The sequence below is a fragment of the Trachemys scripta genome, chromosome 1, assembly GCF_013100865.1.
Source record: "Trachemys scripta elegans isolate TJP31775 chromosome 1, CAS_Tse_1.0, whole genome shotgun sequence".
Lineage (NCBI taxonomy): Eukaryota > Metazoa > Chordata > Testudines > Emydidae > Trachemys > Trachemys scripta.
In genome coordinates this window covers 167,464,953-167,491,517 of record NC_048298.1, presented here as the reverse complement: position 1 = coordinate 167,491,517, position 26,565 = coordinate 167,464,953, and the positions used below count along the sequence as shown (strand labels likewise).

Sequence of the window (26,565 nt, the reverse complement as noted above, 5' to 3'; positions counted from 1 at the left end):
CCAAGTTTGGGAACCCCTGATCTAAGCTCTATCACAAGTATTTCACCCTTTTTTTGCATTCCACCTCCTGAGGATATTTTGGCTAATGGATCCATATAATCTCTTCCCTGTCTGCTAACCTGCTCCACATCTTCCCACAAAACTATGCTATGTAATGCAATGCAGAAAGCATTTGTGGAGATCTGTTCCTCAACAGGCAATAGAAATTGACTCCCGGCATAGACTCTCCATATCCTGTACCTCTTTCATCACATGTAGCAAAACCACACCACTTCTGCTGCCAAACAGGCCTTCTTCAACCATGGAATGGGATAGAATGGGATGAAGAGCTAAACTTCACCCCTTAGAGAAGAGGACCACTGCTATCATACAATTCAAGCTTCCTAAGACTTAAAAAAATCCTCTGATTTCTAAAAATACAAATAGAGTTATAAGTATAAACAGAAAGAATTATTCTTCCACTGTATAAAATACTACATATTTGATAAATTCTGTATTGTTTGTGCACTGTATTACAGGAATGAAAATAAAGACTACAAAGAGCAGCAAAGGACATCAGATGACTGGGTTTTAATTGTTGCCTATTCTAAAATAGTCATAAAATATGACTTTATAGTAAATAGTCCTTATATAGCTCTGTGCTATAACTCAATCTTACATAAACATTTAACCTTGAATTTTAAAGACGTTCTGTTCTTAATACAGGATTATTTGAATTTCTTTGTTACTATAGTATTATGACAAAGTTGAGAATAAATAATTTAATCATTTTCTTAGGGCTTTTCACACCTAGAGAAACTGTTATGATTCAGGTAACTATTACTGAAAAGATAAAACAGATTAAAACCCAAAAGTTTGTTTCTACAGAGATACCTCACTCTTCATTGAAACCATAAAAGAAGGGAGAATTCAGTGATTCAAAGAAAACAAAAGATTGTAAATGAGAATTTAAATGTATCTACTTCTTTTTTCTGCTAGAATTCTAAATTCCCAATTATCCTGCCCTTTTACACACAAAGCTCCCACAGAGTCAACTCTATAGGGGTAAGTGACAGGAAACCTTTGTGGTTATGAGAAAAACTGAACAATAATTTATGAGGTTAAACAACCATGGAAAAAGAAAGAAATCCAAAATCTACTGTGACTATTTCAAAGTCTTTGAAGATAATGAAAGATGTGTTTAGAGCTTCCTACCCAGCCAACCCAGAGTTGAATCCTCAAGCATCTAGCTCTCTGACAGCAGAAGTAGTGCCACTAGGGAAAACACTCCTCTCCTCTGACAAGGCTCAGAGCTTCCAATTAGTGGCAATCCTTTCTATGATGTTTTCAATCCTTGATCACTGACCATGCTCCTCTTCAGTGGTTAATGTTATCGAAGAGACCAGCATCCTTCTAAAGTGGTATTTTTCCCTTTAGTACTATTCTTTCCAGATATAGCATAGAGTTGGACTGGCTCACTGCAGTGCAGATTTCTTCTCCTGGAAGAGGTGGGATATCGTATTCATCAGACATGCCCAGAGCCTTGTTGTAAAGGGGAGAGACTGTATGGAAGAATGTACAATCCACGCACTGTGGCAGGAGAGGAAGGAGTTAATGATCTGACTCTGACACACAGTCTTACATGCAGGCTGCTTTTCCCCATAACACCTGAGAGAAATGCTCCAGCTGGAAAAAATATCAAAGAGGTAAACAGGAAATAAAAAGAGGCAGCAGCAGCTAGTATAGTGCTGGTTGCTTTGGAGGGGAAAGGATTTATCTGCTAAGTTTGTAAGTAACTGGATCCTAAGGGTCTAAGAAATGACATTTTTCTGGAAGAAAGAAAAATGGAGTGTATCCTGGAGGGGTAGAGAAACTCAGACTACATTCTGTTCAGGTACTCAGTAAGTAGATGAACTTCCTGAGGCAATTTATTTTTTTTTCCTTTTGATTAGAATTAAAAACTATTTGTAAGCCCCTATCCACTGGGAAGGCTTAGAAATAGGCAAAGAGGAAGAGAGTTATCTAGCTTCTCAAGTATCAAGGGATAACCGTGTTAGTAGCCACGAAAACAATAAGAAGTCCGGTGGCACCTCAAAGACTAACTGGTTTATTTGGGCATAAGCTTTTGTGGGTAAAAAAACCTCACTTCTTCAGATGCATGGGGTGAAAGTTACAGATGCAGGCATTGTATAATGACACATGAAGAGAAGAGAGTACTTCACAAGTGGAGAACCAGTGTTGACAGGGCCAATTCAATCAGGGTGGATGTAGTCCACTCCCAGTAACAGATGAGGAGGTGTCAATTCCAGGAGAGGCAAAGCTGCTTCTGTAATGAGCCAGCCACTCCCACTCCCTATTCAAGCCCAAATTAATGGTGTTAAATTTGCAAATGAAGTTTAGTTCTGCTGTTTTTCTTTGAAGTCTGTTTCTGAAGTTTTTTTGTTCAATGATAGTGACTTTTAAAACTTTTATAGAATCTCCAGGGAGATTGAAGTGTTCACCTACTGGCTTTTGTAGGTTACCATTCCTGATGTCCAATTTGTGTCCATTTATTCTTTTATGTAGAGATTGTCCGGTTTGGCCAATGTACATGGCAGAGGGGCATTGCTGGCACATGATGGCATATATACCATTAGTAGACGTGCAGGTGAATGAGACCTTGATGGTGTGGCTGATGTGGTTGGGTCGTCTGATGGTGTCGCCAGAGTAGGCAACGAGGTTTGCTACAGGGATTGGTTCCTGGGTTGGTGTACAAGTGGGTTATGCATACTGGGTGCACCATAGTTAAGGCTACATTAGGGAGTTCAGTTTTATTGGGAGCTTTAAACCTTCAATTTGTCAGTCATATTGAAAAGGTAAAAAGAAAAAGCTGAGCTTTGAGCACCATTTGGGTTTTTCATGGTAGGTTGACAGAAGAGTTGATAAGAATAAGTTTTAAAAATCACCCCACTGGCAATATTTTTACTGGATTGTCCCTTTTCTTTGTACCTCTTTTTTTATTCTGAGAGTTGTATTTTGGCTATGTTCCTCCATCTCATCTGCTATTTCCTTAGGAAAGTAGTGGTTAGCTAAAATAATTAACTCTTTTTAGCCATAATGGAAAAAAAGTATGCCAAGGCAAACATACTGAATTTTGAGGCAGAGACTTCCTCACCAATACCTCTGTAGCTTAGGGAGACTCCAATGCAATAACTTAAGAGTGACTTCAGCAGTATTAAAACAGAGCAACTTATGAAAAGGTATGTGATGTGCTGATCTCTTAATATCATTGATAAAAGCATATTAGATCATTGTCAAGTAATTGCTGTTGGGAATGTAAGTGAAAGCCTTCTGGAGAAGTGCATTTTCATAATGCTGTAAGCAATATGAAAGCAGAAAGGAATGCATGTCTTTCCCCTTAATTTCCATGCTTTTAAGGCTTTGAGATGTCCTATTGCAAACTTAACTGCTCCTAAACATAGCTACTATTTGCTAATAAACAGCAATGAATATGGAAGAGATAAGCTTGGAATATGTGGCTTCCTGAGTCCTAGAAACACATGCTTTCCCTAAGCTAATAGGTATTCTGCTGGGAAACTGCTGTGGAACACTGCTTGTTTTTGTGTTGTGGACCTGGGATGCTAAACGGCCCAAGCAGAATTTACTGTAAAATGCGGGGGACTTGAGAGGTAAGACAGTGAAACATTCTGTCAGGCAACTCAAGCAAGGTGAGCCCCAAACCTTGTAACTTGGCCAGTTATTCAATGAAATGCAAAGAGAATGCAATACTGGAGTACATTTCATGAGTTTTGTTGCAGAGTAGTTCAGCTGCTGTGTTTGGAACAAACTGCTTTGAGTGGCAGTTTTATACCTAGTCAGCCTCAGGACACCAGGCCCTGCAAGGATCATTGTTAATGCCAGATCATTTGGGTGTGAATGCAGTTTTCTTAGCTGGTTAGATATCCAGTAATAGTATGGAACATGTGAATATTAGCTTAATGATCTGAGAGCAGATGCCATTGAGACAGTCCTTCAAGGAGCTTTCCTCTCACCACAAACCTCATGTCAGGCTGGTACAATTCAGCCAGCTACCTTTCATCCAGTTCTTGGCTGAGGTCAACCTATTTGTAGATTATGCACAATGAGTATTTTCACAGAACTGGTATTTTGGTAATATTATGCAACAGGTGCTATGCTACCAGATGACTTTTTTGTAGGACAGGGATGGCTCTGGAAATGAAGGAGCAACAGGTTATCACAAACAGGATATCACAAACTTGAGTGCCGTCTGATAAGTGGTTTGTGGGTATCTACTGTGATTTCACTAATTCAGGCCACTTCTGAAGTGGGACAACAGGATTCCATGTCCAATTTATTGGATGATACAGATAGCTCTAGCAAGATGAGTTCACCTACCAGGGCATAAAGCCCCTCTCTCACCCATCCCTAGTGACTGACCAACTACAGCAGAGCAAAAAAAGCTGAACAGCACAGCAGTCTGGCACCTCCTGGAAGATGGGTCCCAGGAAACTGCCCTGTTCACCTGCCTCTAGAACAAGTCCTTGGAAGAGTCATTTATTCTGGTAGTGTCCAAGAGTCTTGGCCAGGTGTGGGTCCTGTTGTGCTAGGCACTGTACAAACACAGGTCTTCCCTAAGCAGAGACAAGACAAACAGATAATAGTTCTGAGCTTCTGACAGTTATTTCTTAACTTGCGAACCCTCCCAACTTTTCCTTTAAACAACATACTTGCCCCATGATGAAGACCCTACCAAATTCACAGTCCATTCTGGTCAATTTCATGGCCATAGGATTTAAAATTTAGTCAATTTCACATTTTCAAATGTTGACATTTACAGGGTGCTCCCAACCAGGGAGGCTCTAGGTTTTTTGCTGCCTCAAGCAAAAAAAATTTTAGCTGCCCCCCCCCCCCCCCCCCCCCCCCCGGTCCCCCCCCCCCCCACCAGTGCTGACTTCGCTTGCTCCCCCCTTGCCTCCAGCCGGTCTGGCGCTGGCAGGGTCAGGGTAAACAGCAAGGCTCCCAGGCTGCACCTCAGCCCAGGTCCCTCAAGCCAGGGCTCCCGCCTCCAGGACCAGATGGGCCCCGGGAGGGCAGAGCCAGGGAACCGACCTGGCAGGGGCTGAGGAGCCAGGGCAGGGTAGCCCCAGAGAGACTGGAGCGCTAGAGAGCGGGACATGGGCCCCGCACGGCAGTGCCCCACCCTCTATGACCCAGCTGCTGCTTCTGGCCGCCCTGCCGCAGCCCCTGGAAGGCTCAGGCCACTTTGCCCAGCCCTGGCTGTGGAGCGGCCACCCTGCAGCACCTGCAGGTGGCTACATATGCCCCGCGGGGTGGCCCCCAGCCCGAGTGTCCCCTGTTCAGAGCCTGCCCGGCCCAACCACAAGGTGCGGCGCTGCTCCCTAGCGGCGTGAACCGCAGCGGCCCCAGGGCGCCCCCCGCGCACAACGCGCTGCTGCTGCCAGGGCCGGCTTTTAAACCTAATTAATCCAATTACTGCAAACACAGCTTCTCTGAGTAAGGTTAAGATATTGTATTTGTAGTGCTTCCATTGTGCTTTTCCTTCAGCGAACCAGCGGAGCCTGCTTGAGTGAAATAAGGATGGAGCGCATGCGGGATACATCTTTTGCCTGCTTACTAGACTTGGGATTAAAGTCACAGAGCCGAACCACACGTTCCCACTCTGTGCCTGGGGAAGTTTCTCAGGGCTAGGCTTTTGCCGCCGGAAGCAAAACAAAAAAAGGCCAGAATGCCACCCTTGCAAATGTGCTGCCCCAAGCACATGCTTGGTTTGGTGATGCCTAGAGCTGGCCCTGCTCCCAACAGCATGGCAGGAGATCAGACCCACCTCCAGCAGTTTCTGGCCACTGCAGGAAGCTCTGGGGCTGCTTCCGGAGCAGGTACCCAGACGTGGGTCTGATCTCTCCTTGAGTGTGGCCCTGCAGGAGAAGAGCAAGTCTTGTCCCTCTCAAGCCCAGCCAGGACTAGCTAGGAGCCCCCAACTGGGGTGCTTCCAGCAGCACAGGGGAGATCAGATCCACCTCTGTGAACCTCCTGAGGCTTCAGGAAACTCCAGGGCTGCTGCCCAGTTCCAGAGCTTCCTGCAGACAGGGAAGGTATCCAGAGGTGGGTCTGATTCCTCCCCTGTGAGAGCAGCTGTGAAGGGGAAGAGTAAGTCCCAACCCTTCCCAGATTGGACAGGACTCACAGCTGGAGCCAGTGGACGGTAAGAGCCCCTGGTTGGTGTGTTCTCCACCCTGCTACTCCTCTCCCCTCCAATAGCTAGATTTCACAGGGGAGGTCTGATTTCATGGTCCATTGCATATTTTTCAGGGCCATAAATTTGGTACCCATGACACTTCCTGCATCTAGCTTTTCCTGTCACAGTCAGGAAAGCCTCTTTCACTACTGTTGCCAAGTTTCCTCTTCCCACCTACCATGACCTAGCAGCAGATCCATTAACATCACTCCGAGAGAAGATATCTTCCCATATTTTTGGGGAAAACATGTTTCTTCCTCTCCCCGTGAAGATTCCTGGTCATCACTGTGAGGAGACGTGAGTTAGCTGTCCCTGGTGGCGGCTCCCAGCTGCCTCCCTATCTCTTGGGGTCGGGGGTGTATATATCCTTAGGGACAAGGGGCCCACAGTGGCTGGGTCTGGCAGTGACTTTCAGCTTTTTCCTTTCCCCATGGCTCTCCCGTATGACCAAGAGGATTTTGTCAATGATGTCTGTTCGGTGTCCTGAAGTCTGACAGGGAGCGGGTCCAGGGTAGTGGCCCTCCATAAGATGGCGTTGGAAGTGAATTCTGAACTTAGCAGGACTGGGAGGGTAGATACTGGGCAGATAGCGAGGGGAGGGAAGGCCCCAAGAAGCCACCCTGGGGGCGGATGAGGTTTTACCTTGGAGATCGCTCGATGGCTATTTGCCAGGGACGCATCCCCAGCTACCAAAGCAACTCGCGGTCTGAACAGTCCCGAGGCGGGCGGAGTTGCGATTTTCCCGGCGCTTTCCCGCCCGCCTTCCCCTCTCTCCGGCAGGCTAGATGCGCGGGGTGGCGGGGCCGCCGTGGCTCTCTCGGTGGCTCTGGGTCAGGAGGGGGCAGCCGGCTGGAGGGTGATTAGGTCCGCGAGCTTCGTGCGAGGAGCCGAGAGAGCGGCCGGACAGGCCCGGCAAGGCGCGGGGCAAGTCTCCCCCATCGGGGCCGTTGGGGCCCGTCCTGCGCGCCCTCGCTGCCGCCCCCCGGAGAGCGCCGGGTCGGCTCCCAGCCGGCGGCCCAGAGCTCGGTGCTGCTCCGCTCGCGCTGTGACCCTGCTCCTCCCCGCGCCGCAGTCCGGCCGGGCACCGCCCGCTGCCAAACCGTCAGCGCCAACCGCCACTTTCAGAACCAGCTCTGGACAGCGCCTTCCCCGCCCACCCCCTTTTCCCGTTCAGTGTCTCCCCTTGGCTGGAGCACAAAAGCTAGCTGGACCTCTGATTGGCCCAGATGACTGCCACTCAGAATTGTGGGGTTGTTTTGAGGTGGGGCATGGTTTCGCTCGCGGCTGAAATCTCTTTGAAACGCTTATTTGTGGGTTTTTTAAATAGGGCCTCTCGCACAACCTCTGTCACCCACTCATTGGCTGAACCATCAGGTTCGCGGCTCTTCCATTGGAGCACTTACCCTGTCAATCATATCTCATCTTGAGGGCGGGCCTAGGGCGAGGTGGGGGGAGAGAAGGGGTGTGGCTTGAACGCGGGTGGGATTTAGGCGACAAGGGGGGAGGGAGTGGGCGTGGCTAAAGCCGAGGCGTGGTTGGAGGGGGTTGGACGAGAGGCGTGGCCTTTGGCGTGGTGGGCGCGGCTAGAGGAGGGGGCGGGGCCGGGCAGGGGGGAGCCGCGCTGAGATTGCCCTTGTGTCTAGAGCTCGAAGCGGCGGGTAGCGGAGCAGGCTTCCCGTGAACCAAGGCAAGCGAGCGCGGCTGGCAGCCTCCTCCGCGCCCGGCTCCAGAGCGGGGACGTGCGCCCGGCACCGCTGCACGGGGGGGACCTGCCCAGCGCCAGAGGAGGAGGGAGCCGCCTCACCACCCGCCCCCGCGACCCTGGTCCTCCTCCTCACCCCACTGGATACAGCGAGGCAGAGGGAGACACTGCGGCGGAGGCTCCTGCTGGGGGACAGAAGCGCCCGGAGAGAGGCGGCGCAGGCTGCGGGAATCTCTGCCTGGCGCCCACCCAGCCCGAGGGAAGCCCCCAGGATGCGGCTGAGACCCAGCGCCCTACTGCGCTTCTACAGCCTCTGCGGGCTCCTCATACAAGGTACCGCCCCCAACTCCGTCCCGGGGACCCCGCCGCGGGGGTGTGGGCAGCCGGGGGGGACCCCCGCCTCCGCCTGCGCCCCGCTCCTGGCCCCCAGCCTCCCGCACTCACTAGTGCTGCGCTGTAGGGATGCGAAGCGCCTCACGAGCCTTAATCCTCCTTCTCCCCCCTCCCCCACCATCCCTTGCAACCAGCCCTTCAACTCCCTGTAACCTTCCCTCTCGGCCACCCCCTCGCCCCCCGGCAAACGCGTCTCTGGAAGTGAGAGGCAGCCGCGTCCCTGCCGCGGGAGCGTGGCTCTTAGCGATGCCTCATTGGCATGGGCGAGAGAGGCAGAAGAGCGAGTCGGTGCTGGGCTCATATGCAGGAGGCGAGAGGATTATTATTATTATTTTTTAATAAAAACCTCGAGCAAATCCAGGTTTCCGAAACCAACGTGGCTCTTGCGGAGCCCCCTTTAGCTTGTGCCACGCATCCTGCAGCTACTTTCCAGACTCGGCTCTTTGGGGTGGGATTTCTCCCCCTCGCCTCCTTCCCCCTCTCGCCTTCATTGACAGGAGCCTTCCAAGTGAAATGTAACTACCACTGTGTGACTGCAGTGGAGGGAAATCTGCAAAATACTATTATCGTGCACATGAATAGTGAGTGAGGGGTGGGAAGAGAAACCCCTCCCAGCTCCTGAGACCTTGCCTTATTTTGGGGGAAGGCAAGAGGAATATAAATGGCACTGGATGGAGAAACCGGCGGAGAGAGTTGGCTCCTGCTGTTGTGGGGAGGAGGATGTGGCCGTGGTGCTGGAAGGAGAGTAAGGAGGATCTCTCTCTGTCTGCAGCGTGGGGGAATCTGGGTTTGGTCTGGCCACCCCCTCCCCCTCTCTCCAGCTGATTGGGGACGAGAAGTTGCCAGATACCCGAGTGCGTGTGGGTGAAGGAATCCTGAAGTTACCCCCCGTCACATGCACCCCGGCGGCCTTGGCAGGATTTAAATGAGGTCAATGAGCCGTCATTCAGCAACTTCTTCGCCTGCACCTTTTTTTAAAAGATAGCTGCCGGGAGAGAAACATCCCTTTCTTACATATGGGGTAAGGGAGGGGAAGAACCAAATGAACTAAGTGACCTTGTGGTATTTTTTGCTTTGTTTTGTTTTTTCCCTCACCTTGTCCCTGTAAAGTTTGTATTTTCAAATCTCTCTAGTGAGCATCCTGTGCCGAGGTTTCCAGAGGAGGTTAAATTCCCCTCCCCCAGTCCCTCCCCAACAGAAGCAGCAGTAGTCTGCGGGGCGTCTGAAATAGACGCCTCGGTCTATCTCCACTGCATTCAGTAACCTGCAGGCAGCACCCACTTCACCTTCTGAGGAAGTTGCATTTTGGTGGCGGTGTTGAAGGGAAGGACGATTAAATTCATTTGGCGATTGCAAATGATGGTTGTATACTCTTGATTTTCCTTACCGATCTGTATGAGTTGCCCAGTACGTCAATGCACAAGGAGCTGGTGATGCTATAATACAAGATTTATTGGGGCATGTGCGGCAGACTGCACCTGGGGGTTGAGGCTCCTGTGTGCCTTTACGTTGCCCTGTGAATTGTCAATTCATTGCGATGGGGGCGGGAGGGGGGAGAAGGAGGGAGGGACGATGAAGGGGGAAACCTGTCTGGACTGACTCTTTCTCTCGCCAATAAAATTGGTTTTGCTGCTGCCAGAGGAGGATTTGATCTTTTTCTTAAAATGCAATCAGATGCATTCGGTGCATCACGTTATTAAAAGCAAACGGTGATTTAAAGTGGTGGCTTTCACAACAGTTTAGGGAGTGTACCAGGGAAAATGCACCATTGCAAGTAACATTAGGTTTTTTTTAAAAAGTGCAAGAAGAAAGGTGTAATCCAATTCTACCTGACTGAAAGCAATCAAATCAGGCCTGCTCTTGTGGGAGAGGGAAGGGTTCCCTTCTTACTGCTATCTGGCTGTCTCCCCCATTTATAAAATGTCTCTGTTTTTAACCTCACAGTGGAGATATATTTGGAGGGGGGTGTCAGTTTTTATTCAAGTATTCATCTACCTAGCTCTTGAGTGCTGCTTCAGAAGGTGTTTTTCCTGGGTGTATCTTAAAATGCTTAAGAATGAAAACCATATTTCTGGGATATGTCTGAGACTTGAGTAATTTATACTATCCTTTGCTGCTGATGGGTAAGAATAGAGGACAAAATGATTGAATTTTTGCTAGTAAAAGTCTGTTCTGTACAGTGGTGGTGGCTGAGTTTCACTGAACACTAAGTTGCTTTAGTCCACCTTATGTTGGTACTTTATAAATTCTGTTTGCTCAGTTTTACCATTTATTTTGGCACAGCTAGCAGGCACAGTTAAGTATATTAGACATACTTATTTATTGTTGGCAGCTTCATAGTTGTATGTAAAAGTAGCCTGTTCCTGTTGGCTTGCCTTGCTCCCCAAAGCTGTGTTAAGCGATTCAATGGATTTGTTAAAGTTTCCTCCTCTTGGGCCTTAGGATATCAGTTTTTTCCTAGTTCATTAGATGAATAAAGACTTTGTTCTGTAGATTTTTAAACATTTACTACTTCTGATTGTGAGGACTTCATGTCAATGAAACTTAAGCTAATTAAGATTAAAGACCGTGCCAGGCAGTCAAGATGATGTGTCCTATATGGGAGTAAGGCAATGCCCAAAAAGCCAATCAGGAGCCTCACTTTCAAAAGTAGTCCTGCGTACTGATGAAACAGTGGAAATAGGAACATGAGAACATATAAATGGTTTTTCAGCTAGTGCATGCAATAACATTAATCGCAAGCACTCCATTAAGTTTTTTGTTTGCTCTTTTCTGAAAGTCCCCTAATAACAGCTTGCTGTGGGAGGGCGGAAATGGTGGTGGGAGAGGAAGTAATAACATGCTGAGGTTAGAAGCAGTTTGTCAGATGAGTTCAGGTGAAGGTTTCTAACCATCAGAGGAGTGAAGTTCTGGAACAGCCTTCCAAGGGGAGCAGTGGGGGCAAAAGACATATCTAGCATCAAGACTAAGCTTGATAAGTTTATGGAGGGGATGGTAGATGGGATAGCCAAATTTTGGCAATTAATTGATCTTGACTATTAGCGGTAAATATGCCCAATGGCCTGTGATGGGATGTTAGATGGGGTGGGATCTGAGTTACTACAGAGAATTCTTTCCTGGGTGTCTGGCTGGTGAGTCTTGCCCACATGCTCAGGGTTTAGCTGATCGCCATATTTGGGGTCAGGAAGGAATTTTCCTTCAGGGCAAATTGGCAGAGGCCCTGGTGGTTTTTCACCTTCCTCTGCAGCGTGGGGCATGGGTCACTTGCTGGAGGATTAAACCATGATTTGAGGACTTCAGTAGCTCAGACATAGGTTAGGGATTTGATACAGGAGTGAGTGGGTGAGATTCTGTGGCCTGTGTTGTGCCAGAGGTCAGACTAGACTATCATAATGGTCTCTTCTGACCTTAAAGTCTATGATTCAGAGATGAGAAACTTGAAGTTAGTCTGTTCTGCCCTCTCTAGTGGCTGATGCAGAAACAGTAGCTTATATAGTCTAGAAATCCTAAAAAATTTAGCAGCCATAGTGGTTATGTAGTGATTGCACTATGCCCCAGAAGACTAAATTGTTCAATTTGTTCACAATACTTGTCACACTCACCTACCTTTTTGCTTTAATTCTTCCACTAAATAAGTTTAGTAATATTATCCCCCCAAATGTAAAAAGTTTCCAGTGTGCATTTAAAACAACGTGGGAGTTCAAATGATGCACCCTTTTTTATTTTACTTGAAAAGCAAACAGTATATTGTAAACACTTCATGTGTGAAGCTATAATACTAAAGATGGGTTTTACTGTATTCTTTGTATAAAGACGTGGGTTAGGATTATCCCAGAATGCAGCTACTATAGCCCCCTGCTGTGTGATAATGCAAATGGCATCTAATGCCTTAATGTGCTCGGCTTCTGAGAAAACACTGGATAGCATTGTATGTGATACCGAAAAAGTACTTTCAATACATCAGTGCTAACACTAGGCAAATGTTTTCAGGGAAGTGTCTATAGACACTCGAAAACAATACTGAATTGCTGTAACTTAAATGACAGTGGATAGACTACTAACAAGCTTTTTTTGTCTGAAGTTGTGATCATTGATACATCTTATCATTGAAGCTGATAGAAAGCAGGTTGCCGGTAAGAACATCTTTATCATGAACCCGGATATCTTTATAAAAAAGATACACACTAATTCCCATATTGACTGACCTAACATGATGTTGTGGAAATAGTTATGCTACAATATTTAATACTTAGTTGGTAGGTAAGATTTTTTTTTTTAATTCATTGCGAGTTTTTTGATGTGAAGTCACTATATAGCTGTATATTATCCATAAAGCTCATTCAGCTAAGTTAAATTATGGATTATTATGGAATTAGGCAAATCTAAAGTATTTAAATATATGATGTAAGAAACACTCTTACATATTTCCTTGCCATTACTATTGATCACACAAATAAAGTCAAAAAATGGGTGTCTAAGCCTAAGTATATTAGTTCAGCACAAACTAGATTGTTTGACTTGTAGAAACTGTTGCAAAGTCTGTTTTGGTGCACAGAGAAACAAGGTAACGGATTATGGGTTTTTGTTTTGATGATGACTCTTTGTCAGCTCATGTGTGAAGTATTTAAGTCAATAAACATGATGTAGAGCTTGTTTATGAATTTGACTAGTTTAACCAAGGTTTCATTGTCTCTTCAGCAGTACACACTGATGCTTCATATGAACATGTGAAATACTCTTAGACCACATCTCATGAAGTTAAATATAATCAGTTATAATCAGTATTACTGAAATAACTGCAGAATATGACTAAGTACTTAATTGGTGAAAATACACATTGATGTATCTTGGTGAGTAAGGACTGCCGGATTAGGTCCTCAAGAAAGAGTTCTGTGACTTACACCCTATTAAAATTCTTGTTCATTATCTCTTATTCTAAAAAACCTTTAAGTAGTTATCAAGTTCTTAATGTCACTTTAACATTGTATAACAATATACAATTGCTATTTTCCTCTCTAACACCACATTAAATAGTGGACCCTCTTTTTCAGCTTGTCATAAAGCAAGTGTCCTCACAGTGCAGGAAGCCTTGATCAAGAGACACTGGCTATCTAATAGTTCTTTAATTGAAGTACATCAACTTTTTTTTGGTGGCGGGGGAGAGTTGAGGTTAATTGGCATGTACAAGATAGAGAATTGAAGTCTGTTAGTCTCCCTTTCAGCTTTTGCTTTTTTGCCATTTTAATGTTTGCATTTTTAATTCTTATCTGATATGGGATTAAATTCACTGCTGGCAAAGGGATAGGCAACAGCCTTTACTTTGGTAGTTGCACTTCTTTGTTCAAGAGATACGTAGTAATATTAAAGATAGATGCAATGTGTTCTGAGTTTTTTCTAAATGTCTTTGCATTTCAAATGCAGAAACAAGTCATTTTTATGCACAGTTGCTGGAAACCTTCTGAACAATGTCAATTAGTGGCTAACAGAATAGGTAAGAATGTGGCGGCCTACCTTCTCACAGAAAAGCTTAGGCCCTCTTTAAGACTATAGAAGTAACTGGTAGTAACTCTCTACATAAGAGTTCTAATACAAATCTTAAAAATCTGACTTCGTAATGGTTTGCATTTCAGAACAATTCTTAGTCTTAGTTGAACTGAAACTAAATTCTGGTTAAGATACCACTTAGAATGACTAAAGAGCCTGAGAAAGCTGGAGTATAGTGCCACCAACCTGTCTTGCAGGCATAATTAAAAAAAAAAAAAAAATCCAAACCAGTGCAGGTTGGAGATACATGGCACTGTTATGTAACACTTAACATTTCATTTGTAATGAATAAACTGCATAAACTTACAGGACTTCAGTGTACACATTCCTTGTCCTTGAGAGGGTTTTACTGTACACCTAAAAGTACATAATGAAATGTTTTTTAAATTCCATGTCTCTATAGAACTATGCAATTTAAAACCATGGAATAGCCAGGCAAGAGTTGTTGGGGATATCCTTTTTGGGTCTACTTTAATCTTTCTTAGCCTATTTTTAACATAAATAGATTGTTCACACTATATAGAACATAGGTAGTCTTCATTTTAATCTGCAGTAGGCCAAGTGCAGGTCTTGACGACAGGGTTAAGTTGATCTAAGTTATTCATGTAGCTGGAGTTGCTTAACATAGCTGGAATCAACGTAGCTTAGGTCAACTTATTGTGGTGTCTACATAGTGCTGGGTTTCTCCCATCAACTTACCTTGTGCTTCTCATTCCAATGGAGTACCGGATTGATGGCAGAGCGGTTGGCGGTCGATTTTAGCATGTCTTGACTAGAGCATTGATCCATGGTAATTTTAGACACGCCCTTAGAGTAGGGCAGTACTAAGATGTCTAGTAATTAACAAATTGGTAATGAAGATGACATGAAACAGAAGCCTAGCCTGTTCAGGAAATCAGTTACATTATCTCTTGCAGTTCCTAGTGGCTCCAGTGTTTAAAATATAATCTTTCAATCTTCTTAAATAAGATCGAGAATCCAATATCCAGAATTAACATGAAACTTCTTACAGTAGGCTATAATGACTATGTTAAACTGAGGTGAACCTCTAGCAACCTAGCTCTGAAAACTCCTTGTTCGTTTTTCTGCTGTTTATACCCACAACTCTCCCACCCCAAAATCTCATGCCATACTTCATATTGGGGGCATAGGGAACTTCATCATACTGCATGTGTTCCTGGTCCGGAGATGTGTTCTGCATCTGACTGAAGAGGGTAACTGAAAGGAGGTGTATTTTCTTTTCTCTAGCCAGGTAGCGAATATATTGCTTTCATATGATCTCAAACCCTTGCTGGTTTAAGCATCAGTAATCAGAAGGCTAGGAAGCACATCACTGGTAATATAACTTTACTTTACTTCAGCATGAGAGAATTTTTCCAATCCTTAAGGTTGAGTTTTAGATGTAATTTCCCCCCACTTGCCCTAAATTACTGTGGAGTGTTAAGCTGTTCCTGGGTTTCTTTCCAGTGGTAGCTATGTGTCAGTGTCAGAAGAAATGGTCCCTATGCAAAGTTTATATAGCAGTGTGGATTTGTAAAGTGGTTTCAGTCATGAAAAGTACCATAAGCAAAACTTGTAACTGTGTACAGCAGTGTCTTAATCTTGTTCACTATAATTGAGCTTGTTTTTACTTAATTCTTTATACCCTGCCACTAATTCATACTGTACAAATAGGCTCTGAAATATAATGTATATGGCCTTATGCTGGTTAATAGTCCTCTCTACATCCTTGAAAGAGTAGTACAAATAGGAATTCCCTTTGCTCTTGTGCATTTATATTCACTGTAAATGGGCTTGGCAGACTGCAATTGATATGACCCATTAAAATACTTGATAATTTTGGGGTTTTTTGTTGTCAGTTTGACTTTAGTTGCAGGAAATGGCGGAGGGGGCACACAATTTATTTAATGACAAATGTTGAGATTCAACAATGCTTTATAACAATTTAAGGCTATTTACTTTGTTTATTTTGAGTTCTCAAGCAGCATTTTTCTTTGCTTATCTGAATTTTCTATTAACAGCAAAAATACTCGGTCATTTTGTGTGTATGGTGTAAATGATTATCAATGTTTAAGGATAAAAATGTAATCTTTCTGAGCCTAATGATAAGCAGTTCAGTGGCTTATGTTGGGTGTTCCCTCCCCCCCCTTTTTTGGGGGGGGGGGCCCGCGGGGAGGAAGGCCAAGGAAAAATGAGGCCAGATTCCTGTGACAAAATGCAAATATCCAGGTTATATCTGAAATATAGCTAAATATTTTACTTATTTACTAAATCAATAAAAATACAAAGATTTATTCATCTCTTTTGCTAATCTTAATTAAAATGAAAGCTCACTATACAAAACAACTGATCAATGTCCACATAAAATAATCCTTATTATGGATATCAGTGTAGGTTCCTAATGCATTACACTATGCATTTCCATCTTTCTTCACTTTGCAGAAGTGTCAAGCAACAAACCAGCACAGACAGTTCTTTGATCCAGTTGTGCTGGCAAGCCTTAACTCTACTTCTGCTTAGCAAAGCTCTACCCAGACAGCTCCAAAAAATTTGGCTGATTGACAGTTCTGAGGAAAATTTTAAGGCCAAATCACTTCACAGTAGCAGTTACAGTAGACACTTCAGGATAAATATCTGAACAAATGGAAAATACCACACTGACCTACATGTGCTGGATTATCTGTAACTTGACCTGCTTTCATTCCTACCATGCTAAATAGTAGGAGGCTGCTCTGATTAGACCCTAACCATGGGGGGAAAAAACAGCTAGTTGAAGCAGAAGCCATTAGTTTTCAGAATTATGTAAGATTAAGAGCACTGTCCTCTTTATTCCAGAACAACTCCAGTTATGTAGGTTTGACAGTTCAGTTTTGTAATTGTTTGACCATTTGGATTATCAGTTGAACACTGATGTGTAATAGAACCTTCAGAAGTAGCACAGATGAATATAAAAAACCCAAGAGAAATTGCAATCAACAAAATATTACTAACAAGGGGAAGTTCAAAAGCATTAGTTTAAGTTGGATCTTTGTAGTAGTTAAAACTACTAGGTTATTCAGAATCCTTTGCAACTACCCACTATTTCTACTGTTCCCCGCCATGATGGTTTTCTCTCTTACCCTCCATATTAGCATTACATATATTAGCCAAAAGTATGTTATAAATTTGCCTGTTATTACCTTCCTGTCCAAAATATGCAGATTGTAATCTATGGTAGCCTGTTTTTATTTTTATATAAAAAAGCGGAGCTTTTAGTTGCAGGAGTCAGATAAATAGCTGCATGGTGCATCTATGATACACATCCTGACATGCATCCATTAGTAGAGGAGGAAAAGAAATCACTGGCTTTTCTACTTTCTAAAGAAGTAAATATACTGTTCAATTGTGTCTACCACTGTCTTGAAACATATCGTCACAGGGTCAGCTGTGCTGGAAAAACTTACTTCATGGTTCAAAATATAAAGAGATAAATGCAGTACTGCATCTGTTAGCAAATTGAGACGCTTTAAAGGCACTGACTAGAGAGATTCACTCTGAACAGTTTACTAATCAAGGATTAAACACTATCTCTCAATCTGCAACAAAGGCCATAAAAAGACTATAATTTACAGTGGTTCTTCCCTCAGCTTGGGCCTTTCGTTAGCATCTAAATTCATTGCAACTAGAAATTAAAGAAATTCTGTCTTTAGGATGATTGGGGAATGTTCAGCATTCAGATGTTACTACAGTAGTTGACTAAAAATGGAACTGAAAGTGTACTAGAGTAAGCATAGCATTCCAGTTCCCCTTTCAAAGCTTTAAAAAAATCTTGTTGAACACACAGAGAAAATGTAGGCATATCTAATTAGGGCTGTCAAGCAATTAAAAATAATCGTGATTAATCATGCAATACCGGTAAAACAATAATAGAATAACAAATATTTATTGGAATATTTTTGAATGTTTTCTACATTTTCAAATATATGGATTTCAATTACAACACCGAATACAAAGTGTAGAGTGCTCACTTTATATTTTTGATGACAAATATTTGCACTGTAAAAAAAACAAAAGAAATGTATGAAGTGAACTGAACAAATACTAAGTACTGTAGTGCTATCCCTTTATCATGAAAATGCAACTGACTAATGGGGATTTTTTGTTACATAACTACACTCAAACAAATCAATGAAAAACTTTAGAGCCTACAAGTCTACTCAGTCCTATTTCTTGTACAGCCAATCGCTCAAACAAGTTTTACATTTGCAGAAGATAATGCTGCCTGCTTCTTGTTCAGTGTCACCTGAAAGTGAGAACAGGCATTCACATGGCAGTGCTGGCTGCAACAGTGCAAGATATTTACATGCCAGATGTGCTAAAGATTCATATGTTCCTCCATGCTTCATACACCATTCCAGAGGAGATGCTGATGCTCATTTTAAAAAAAGCATTCATTAAATGTGTGACCGAACTCCTTGGGGGAGAATTGTATGTCTCCGGCTCTGTTTTACCCATATTCTGCAATATATTTCATGTTATAGTAGTCTGAGATGACTCAGCACATGTTCTTCATTCTATGAACACTTTCACTGCAGATTTGACAAAACACAAAGCAGGTACTAATGTGAGATTTCTAAAGACAGCTACAGCACTCAACCCAAGGTTTAAGAATCTGAAGTTCCTTCCAAAATCTGAGAAGGACGAGGTGTGGAGCATGCTTTCAGAAGTCTAAAAAGAGCAAGACTCCGATGCAGAAACTACAGAACCCAAACCACCAAAAAAGAAAATCAACCTTCTGCTGGTGGCATCTGACTCAGATTATGAAAATGAACATGTGTTGGTCTCCATTGCTTTGGATAGTTATCGAGCAGAACCTGTCATCAGCATGGATGCATGTCCTCTGAGTGATTGGCTGCACAAGAAATAGGACTGAGTGGACTTGTAGGCTCTAAAGTTTTTCATTGATTTGTTTGAGTGTAGTTATGTAACAAAAAAATCTCCATTAGTTGCATTTTCATGATAGAGGTTGCACTACAGTAATTGTATGAGGTGAACTGAAAAAATATTATTTCTCTCAATTTTTATAGTGCAAATAATATAAAGTGAGCAGTCTGTACTTTGATTTCAATTACAATAGAATACAATATAGAAGAAAAAATCCAAAATATTCAATACATTTCAATTGGTATTCTATAGATTAAAACTTCAATTAACTAAAAAAAAAAAATAATTGCATGAGTTAACTGTGATTAATCGACCTCCATAATAATAATATAACAAATATCCTGGCCTGGTGGTAGCTGCTTCACAGTATTGTATGGACCAGCCGGGGCTGGGAACAATGCTGAACAGGCTGTGACCTCCATTCCTGTGAATGTCTGAACACTTCATCTCAACTCTCCAACTGAATAATACCTACAGGATCAAAATAGAGTGGCTCTCCCCCTCAGTCCAAACAAAAAAGTGGCATCAAGGTGGGATCTTGAACATGTATAATATGAAATCCATTTTCCCTCACAACTTGCATAATGTGGAGAACTGCTAGCAGACAACCTATTTTGGTTGATCTTAAAATGACAAGAAGGGGTCTACTTTGATACCTCCCACCCCACTTTCATTGAGTATAATGGAACCCCCCACTACCATATCTTTGCAGGTTACACACTCACTTTATTCTTTTAACTAATAAAATCAAAGCCTGGAATCTGACACCTGACTCAGATCTTAATTTGTCAAGTCAGAAATGACATACCAAACTTATTATAAAAGGAAATGAGAACTAGTACAATACGCAATATTTTTTACCATTGTTCAAATTTAAAGTAACTTGTACAAATTGTAAGCCAACAGGTGTCAACATCAAAGTTTTCTGTTATGTGACATATCTTCACACTAGTATAGGGTGGTTAGATTTAAATCAGTGACTCAATATCACTGATTTAATTATTTAAATCAGGAAACCTTGATTTAAATGGTCAGTTTTCATTTTTATTTGTACTTTATCTAAAATTTTTTGATTCTCAGTGGTTGGTAGCAATTTTAAAAACTTGTTTTGTAAAGGCTATATTTATTTGCCAAACTTGGTGCTGCTTATGCTAACATGTATGATGCACCATAACTAGCTATTCACGATTTAAGCAATATTATATTTAAGCAGATTCTTAATAAAAATGTAAAAACTAATATAAAATGTTGAATAATACATTTATTTGACTTTTGATTCATGATTTGTGCTAAGCTCAAATAGGATAGAAATTCAAATTGAAGTAAATGCAGAATTTTATTTTTAATGTGCTAGAAACAAATTTTTCCAAAGTTATCAAAACATGCTTTGCATATGAAAGGAATCATTCATTCTAGATAGTGAATTGAACTGAAATTTATGTTCTGTAGGAGTTCAGAAGCAGTAGCTCTTACCTTCTCATATCTAACTTTTATTTGTAGCTTGGAAGCGGAAAATAAGTCTTCCTGCTCTTAGAACTCCTGTTTAGTATCTCAGCTTTGAAGTAACTAGTCATTTGAACTGAACTAGTTGAATAAACTGAAGAGAAGATTCTCTCTGCCCCTGCAGAAGAGGCTACTGCTGTCAAAAGCTGGTTAAGCACTTCAACAAACTCCAGTGACCCCAAATAAAACTGGGTGCTCAGCATAGCCCTAGGAATCATGAGATCTAGCTGTGACTGTTGAAAAATAGGCTTTGGAGTGCTAATAGAATAATCTATCACCCCATTACTGTCCTTCCTAAGGTACCAGTCTCCAGGGTAGTCTAGGAAACACTTGGAGGACATGCAGGCCGGTGCAACCACTAGGCGAACTAGGTGGCCACCTAGGGCGCCAAGTGATTGGGGGCACCAAAAAGCATGCTCAGGGGAGGCAGTGGAATGGAGGTGAGCTGGGACAGGGGGGCGTGGAGAGGGCTGCCTGCAGCAAGTAATGGGGTGGGGCATGCAGGGGAACTGCTCCCCGCCCCAGCTCACCTCTGCTCTGCCTTCTCCCCTGAGCGCACCGCCCCCGCTCTAATTCTCCTCCCCTCCCAGGCTTGCCACGCCAAACAGCTGATTGGCACTGCAGTCCTGGGAGGCGGAAGAAGTGGAGCGGCGCCGGCGTGCTCAGGGGAGAAGGCAGAGCAGAGGTGAGCTGGGGCAGGGAGTTGCCGTGGGGGGTGGGGGGGTGCCACAAGGCAGAGGAGGGGAACTGCCGTGGGGGGCACCGCAGGGGTGGGAGCTGCCACAGGGGGGGCTCCCCGGCTCTTCCCCATGGCCTCCGCCTCTTCCCGCCCCTGCTCCACCCCCTCCAAGCCAGGGGAGCAGAGCAGGCTGGGGCCACAGGCCTCCGTGGGGGATGGGTGGTTGGCTACTTCCTGTGGGAAGTTGAGTGACCTGGCCCCAGCCTGCTCTGCTCCCTTGGCTCCCAGGCTTGGGGGGGGGGGACCTGCCCCCCCGCACTCGCCGGCAGCACAGCTGGGAGCCAGGGAGCCAAGCAGGCTGGGGCCGGGTCGCTCCACTTCCCACAGGAAGTGGCCAGCCCCCCCATCCCCCACGGAGGTCTGGGACCAGCCACCCCTCCTGTGGAGGCCTGGGGCGGGGCCCCACACAGCCCCACCATGGAGGCCTGGGCCCCACCATGGAGGCCTGGAGCACTACACAGCCCCCCCAAGGGGGGGCTGCGTAGGGCACCAAAATAGCTAGGGATGGCCCTGGCTCCCTGGGCCAGAGGGGGGGCGCAAGGTGGAAGTTTCGCCTAGGGTGTGAAATATCCTTGCACCGGCCCTGAGGACATGGATATGACATTCCAATAAAGTGATTGGCACAGGCAGTGTTCTTTTCAAAACAAAGTATCTCTCTTTAATTTAACTAATAATCTCTAGTACAATCTAATCCAAAAACATGAATTAGACATGTCCCTTGTTGCAAGTTAAGGAGCATTCAGACCACAATACAGTAAAAGCTATTTTGTCCAGTACTTCACCAACCAGATAGCTCTATAAACCAGCATTTCTGATTTTCTTTGAAATCTGGTTTATAGTCCAGTTGGCATGAGGCGAGCAGAGGGTTGGGACATGGGAGGGGGTGTGGAGCACAGGCTTGGGCGTGGGGGGGGGGGGAATTGGGCATGGGAGGGGGCTTTGGGCATGGGGTGTGTGGGGTGCTGGATCCAGGGGTCACTCTCCTCCGGCAGCAGCCTGTCCCAGCTGCTCTTAAGCAGTGTGCAGTGGGTGGCTGTGCACACTGCTGCTGTCCCGCCCCAAACACTAGCTCCACAACTCCCATTTGTCTGGGAATCCTGGTTAATGGGAGCTGCGGGGATAGCACCTGCAAGCAGAGGAATCGTGCAGGGCCACGTGCCAGACCTCCACCTAGAAGCAGCCAGGACAGATCACAGCTTGTGGGGAGCTGCCTGAGGTGAGTGCCCCCAGGATCTGGCACCCCACACACCCTCCTGTGCCCCAACATGCTGCCCCATGCCCTCTTCCACTCCCAACCCCCCTCTCTCATAGTAAACTGGCATTTTTCATTTACCAGCACCCCCCATTCCCCCAACATGATGGATGAAACAGCTTTTACTGTAGCATAGTTTGAGTGATTCTAAATGAGGCACTCTGCCACAGATGGCCAGTCTGTGACAGATTGCTGGCAGATTTTAACTTAAGTATAAGGGTTTTTTTTATGTAGGGAAATTTCAATTAACACACACCTCAAGCATAAACATACTAATACTATCCAACACTATAATTATGCTGTACTATAATTAGTAGATACTTAGGTATATTAAATATATTAGTGCTATACCAGGGGAGAGGGATAGCTCAATGGTTTGAGCATTGGCCTGCTAAACCCTGTGTTATGAGTTCAGTCCTTGAGGGGGCCACTTAGGGGTCTGGGGCAAAATCAGTACTTGGTCCTGCTAGTGAACACAGGGTTGGACTGAATGGCTTTTCAGGGTACCTTCCTGTTCTATGAGATAATTATATCTCCATATAATTTAAAATGAACAGGCTTACACTATTTGATTCCACTGCATTTTCTGGTGGGGCTGGCTGGTTGCTTGCTTGCTGCTGCTCTGGTCAGTCACCTTGGTTCCATGGCAAGTCTCTTCGGCCGTTTCTCTCTCCCACTGTGAGCAATTCTTGCTGGTTCCCAACTGATTAACTGCCTGTTACCACCCTGCTTTTTATACGGTCTTGGGCATGCCCCCAACATGCTCAGACTTGTTCAATACGAATAACCTTGCATATGCTCATTCCTGTTTACCTATCTGTCCTTACTGCCCAGGCTCTAGATCTAGCCTACTTCATGGCCATATGTCTTATGCACTGATCTGGTCACATGACCTACAGCATCCAATGTCAAGTGACCTGTGATTTCTCAGTGCTTATTCAAGAGGGAAGCCAGGGACACAAAATGGAGATTAGGAATACAAATGAAGTCCAGGGAATTCCTTCAGTATCACAGGATACTAGATCAAAGACCCAAATGGTTACAAGTCCAAAGCAAACCAACTACGTTGCTTTCTTGTCCTGGCAAGTGAGGGCCATCAGGCATGTATGTCCTGACTTTTGCCATTCAGTGGTAGCAAGAACAGCTGGGGCAGGCTCAGTGGCCAGGAGCTGTAGAAGGTGATCTGTCCCTCTTGCAGGTGGGAGGGGAAGGAGCAGGCTAACTTGGAACTTTGTCCCCTTGCAACCTATGAATTCCCAGAAGGGAGACGAGGGACATGATTGAGTTTGTTTCCCCTCCTCAGCTCAAATGCACATGTCCCCTTTTGCTCTTAAACCAACTAGTTTTCCATCCTGTTTAGCAAGATGGGCATTGGGCTAACTACTTTTGTAGCCAGTAAAGTCTCCCCTTGACTTTTGTAGGACAAAATCAGGCCAAGTAGGAAGGAATAAGGTTGAAGGCATCAAATATTTAAGCTGATCAGCCACTGCAAAGCACAAAGTTAAATTAAAAGCATATTTGGTATAAGTTTTGTCACAATATATTGTGTTCAGTGTTTGATCTCCTGGACTAACATTTGATTAAAAAAAAAATCTTATAGGGAATGACATATTGGTATCTTGAACACTAATTCAGTATGCATCTGAAACTTCTTTAAATAGTGGTAATTGTAATACTGTCTCCTGAGATTACATTTTAGAGTATTATCTTGGTCTCAACAACACTCTCTTTTAGGCTTTATTCAAATAAAATAGTATTTTTGTATAGTACACTACATGGTGTATAATATATAGCTTAATGACAAATGTCAAGTATATTGCATTTTTTGACAGTGAAGCCCAAGATTTTCCTCCCCAACAATTGGTGCCTTGAAGTTACACTCCTTTGAGGGGTCTGTATAGATTTAAGAAGTGGTTGCTACAGCAAGATGTAAACCAGGGGTCAGTAACCTTCGGCACATGGCCCATCAGGGTAATCTACTGGCGGGCTGCAAGACATTTTGTTTACGTTGACTGGCCGCAGGCATGGCACAGCACCCCTGCAGTTTCCCATGGCAGCTTAGTGAAGTTCCTGGCCAATGGGAGCTGTGGGAAGCAGCGGGCAGCACATCCCGACAGCCCGTGGCTTCCTGCAGCTCCCATTGGCCGGGAACCGCGAACTGTGGTAAAAGGGAACTGCAGGAGGGCCGTGCCTGCAGACGGTCAATGTAAACAAAATGTCTCACGGCCCGCTAGTGGATTACCCTGATGGGCTGTGTGCTGAACATTGCTGACTCTTGGTGTAAACTTTAGTAGTTGTCCTGTTTACGTATTATGATCTGTAAATATGAGGGGAATAATTGACATGAAAATGATTGAACTTCCATTTTCTGTGTTTTTGGTTCCCTGAGGCTCTTATGACCACCTGCTTGTTATGAACATCTAAAATAATTGTGGGACACATGTGAGAACCTAATATCTCAAGCTAATCTCCTAGGTCTCCTAGTCACAGTGGGAGGCAGTGAAATGTGTGATTCATTTTATATTAAAGACAACTGCTCTAACAGGGCAACTTACAGGAAAAAAAGCAAGGTCCTTCGTAATAAAGATAAATGAAATCTATGCAGTCATAGGCTATATTTGCACCATACCAATTGTATCTTCAGAATATACAGTTTAAGACTTTTCTTTTTTTTTAAACAATCATGTTCATATTTTGGTAAGGTGTTCTAAATCAGCTGTTTCCAAAACACCAGGAAACCCATTACTACAGTTTGCAGCAGGAAAAGGTGATTGATCTTTCATGTTGAATAAAATCTAGAAGTGACATAGATTTATTATAAGTTAACTTTGATTACAAAAGTAAATCAATGGATAATAGATATTTGAAAACTTTTATATAGGGAACTAGGTGGTGCTGTTCTTTCATCCTTGTATCTTAACTGAATTCTTAAGAACTGTCTCAGAACATCACTCTGCTTCTTTCTAAAGAGAAATTTAGCTATATAACATACTTATCTGGAACTAAATATTATGTTTACAGTAAGTATTTTCTAGTTGAATATTCAACTTGTCATTTACAAAAAAGTGTCTTAAACTTATGCAGCCAACAAACAACTTGGCTTATAGTTAAAATAACAGCAACAAAAACACCTGCAGTTACTTCATTTTACTTGATTTCCTAATCATAGAATGTGCTTTAGAATACCTTTCAAATCACTTACTTTTATTCAGTACTGTTCTGTCAGACTAATTTTGTCATCCATGATTACTGAAAAATGACTCAAATTTTTCTTATAGTGAACTTCTGAAAAGGCTTCTTGGTTTCACTTTTAACGTTTTTGGGACACCTTTGATAATGCAACTGGATTGGTACTGAGGTGAGGAGAATTGGCTGCATCTGCATCATAGCAATGTGTTAATGGACTTCACTTTACAATTTTTCGTGCCTTATCAAATTTTTGTAAGCATAGTCTCATTACAAAAAGCTTATTAGTACTATATGAAGGACTAGTTAAACTATAGCGATATTCTTTCCAGAGTGCCTTCAGCACCATAAAGAAGAATGTGAGGCAGAAGTTTTATCTGTACTTCATGCATTTTATAGAAAAAGCAGAGAAAATCTTCTGCACATTACTCAGTTTTAAATGAACAGCCATCCTAAAATCTAAGGAAGACATGCATCACTGTACAAACCATTGTACAGCCATTCACTGCTGGTTTACATGTGCACTATCTACTCAAGAACAGTAATGTGGGAAGTGTAATCAAGTTCAAGCCTTTCATATTGTACAGTAACTCCTCACTTAGTCATCCCGGTTAATGTTGTTTAGTTGTTACGTTGCTGATCAATTAGGGAACATGCTCATTTAAAGTTGGTCAATGCTCCCTTCTAACGGCGTTTGGCAGCCACCTGCTTTGTCCACTGCTTGCAGGAAGAGCAGCCCGTTGCAGATAGCTGGTGGGGCTTGGAACCAGGGTGGACCGGCAGCCCCCCTATCAGCTCCCTGCTCCCCTAAGTTCCCTGTGCAGCAGCTGCCCAGCAGGCTAGCAATTGCAGTTGTCCCTCCCTCCTCTGCCTTGGAGCTGCTCCCGGAGACTCCTGCTTGCTGTGCGGGGGGGGGAGGGAGAGGGCAGGAATGTCAGGGTGTCCCCTTCCCCCTGCTCCTGAACTCTGCTTACCCCATCTTCCATAGAACAGGGGGGACACTAAGGTTACCATACATCTGGATTTTCCCGGACATGTCCGGCTTTTTGGGACTCAAATCCCAAAAAGCCGAACATGTCTGGGAAAAT

General features: G+C 44.0%; 1 protein-coding gene across 3 annotated transcripts in view; it reads left to right on the top strand.

Annotated features, from left to right (window-relative positions):
• Positions 1-7,898: 7,898 nt before the first annotated feature.
• Positions 7,899-26,565, top strand: part of CADM2 (cell adhesion molecule 2) — a 1,010,468-nt gene continuing 991,801 nt past the window's right edge. For all 3 annotated transcript variants that reach the window (XM_034792284.1, XM_034792291.1, XM_034792276.1), the window contains exon 1: positions 7,899-8,270. In XM_034792284.1, the coding sequence (XP_034648175.1) occupies positions 8,210-8,270 (61 nt within the window). In that variant the 5' untranslated portion in view covers positions 7,899-8,209. The remainder of the gene's footprint in view (positions 8,271-26,565) is intronic.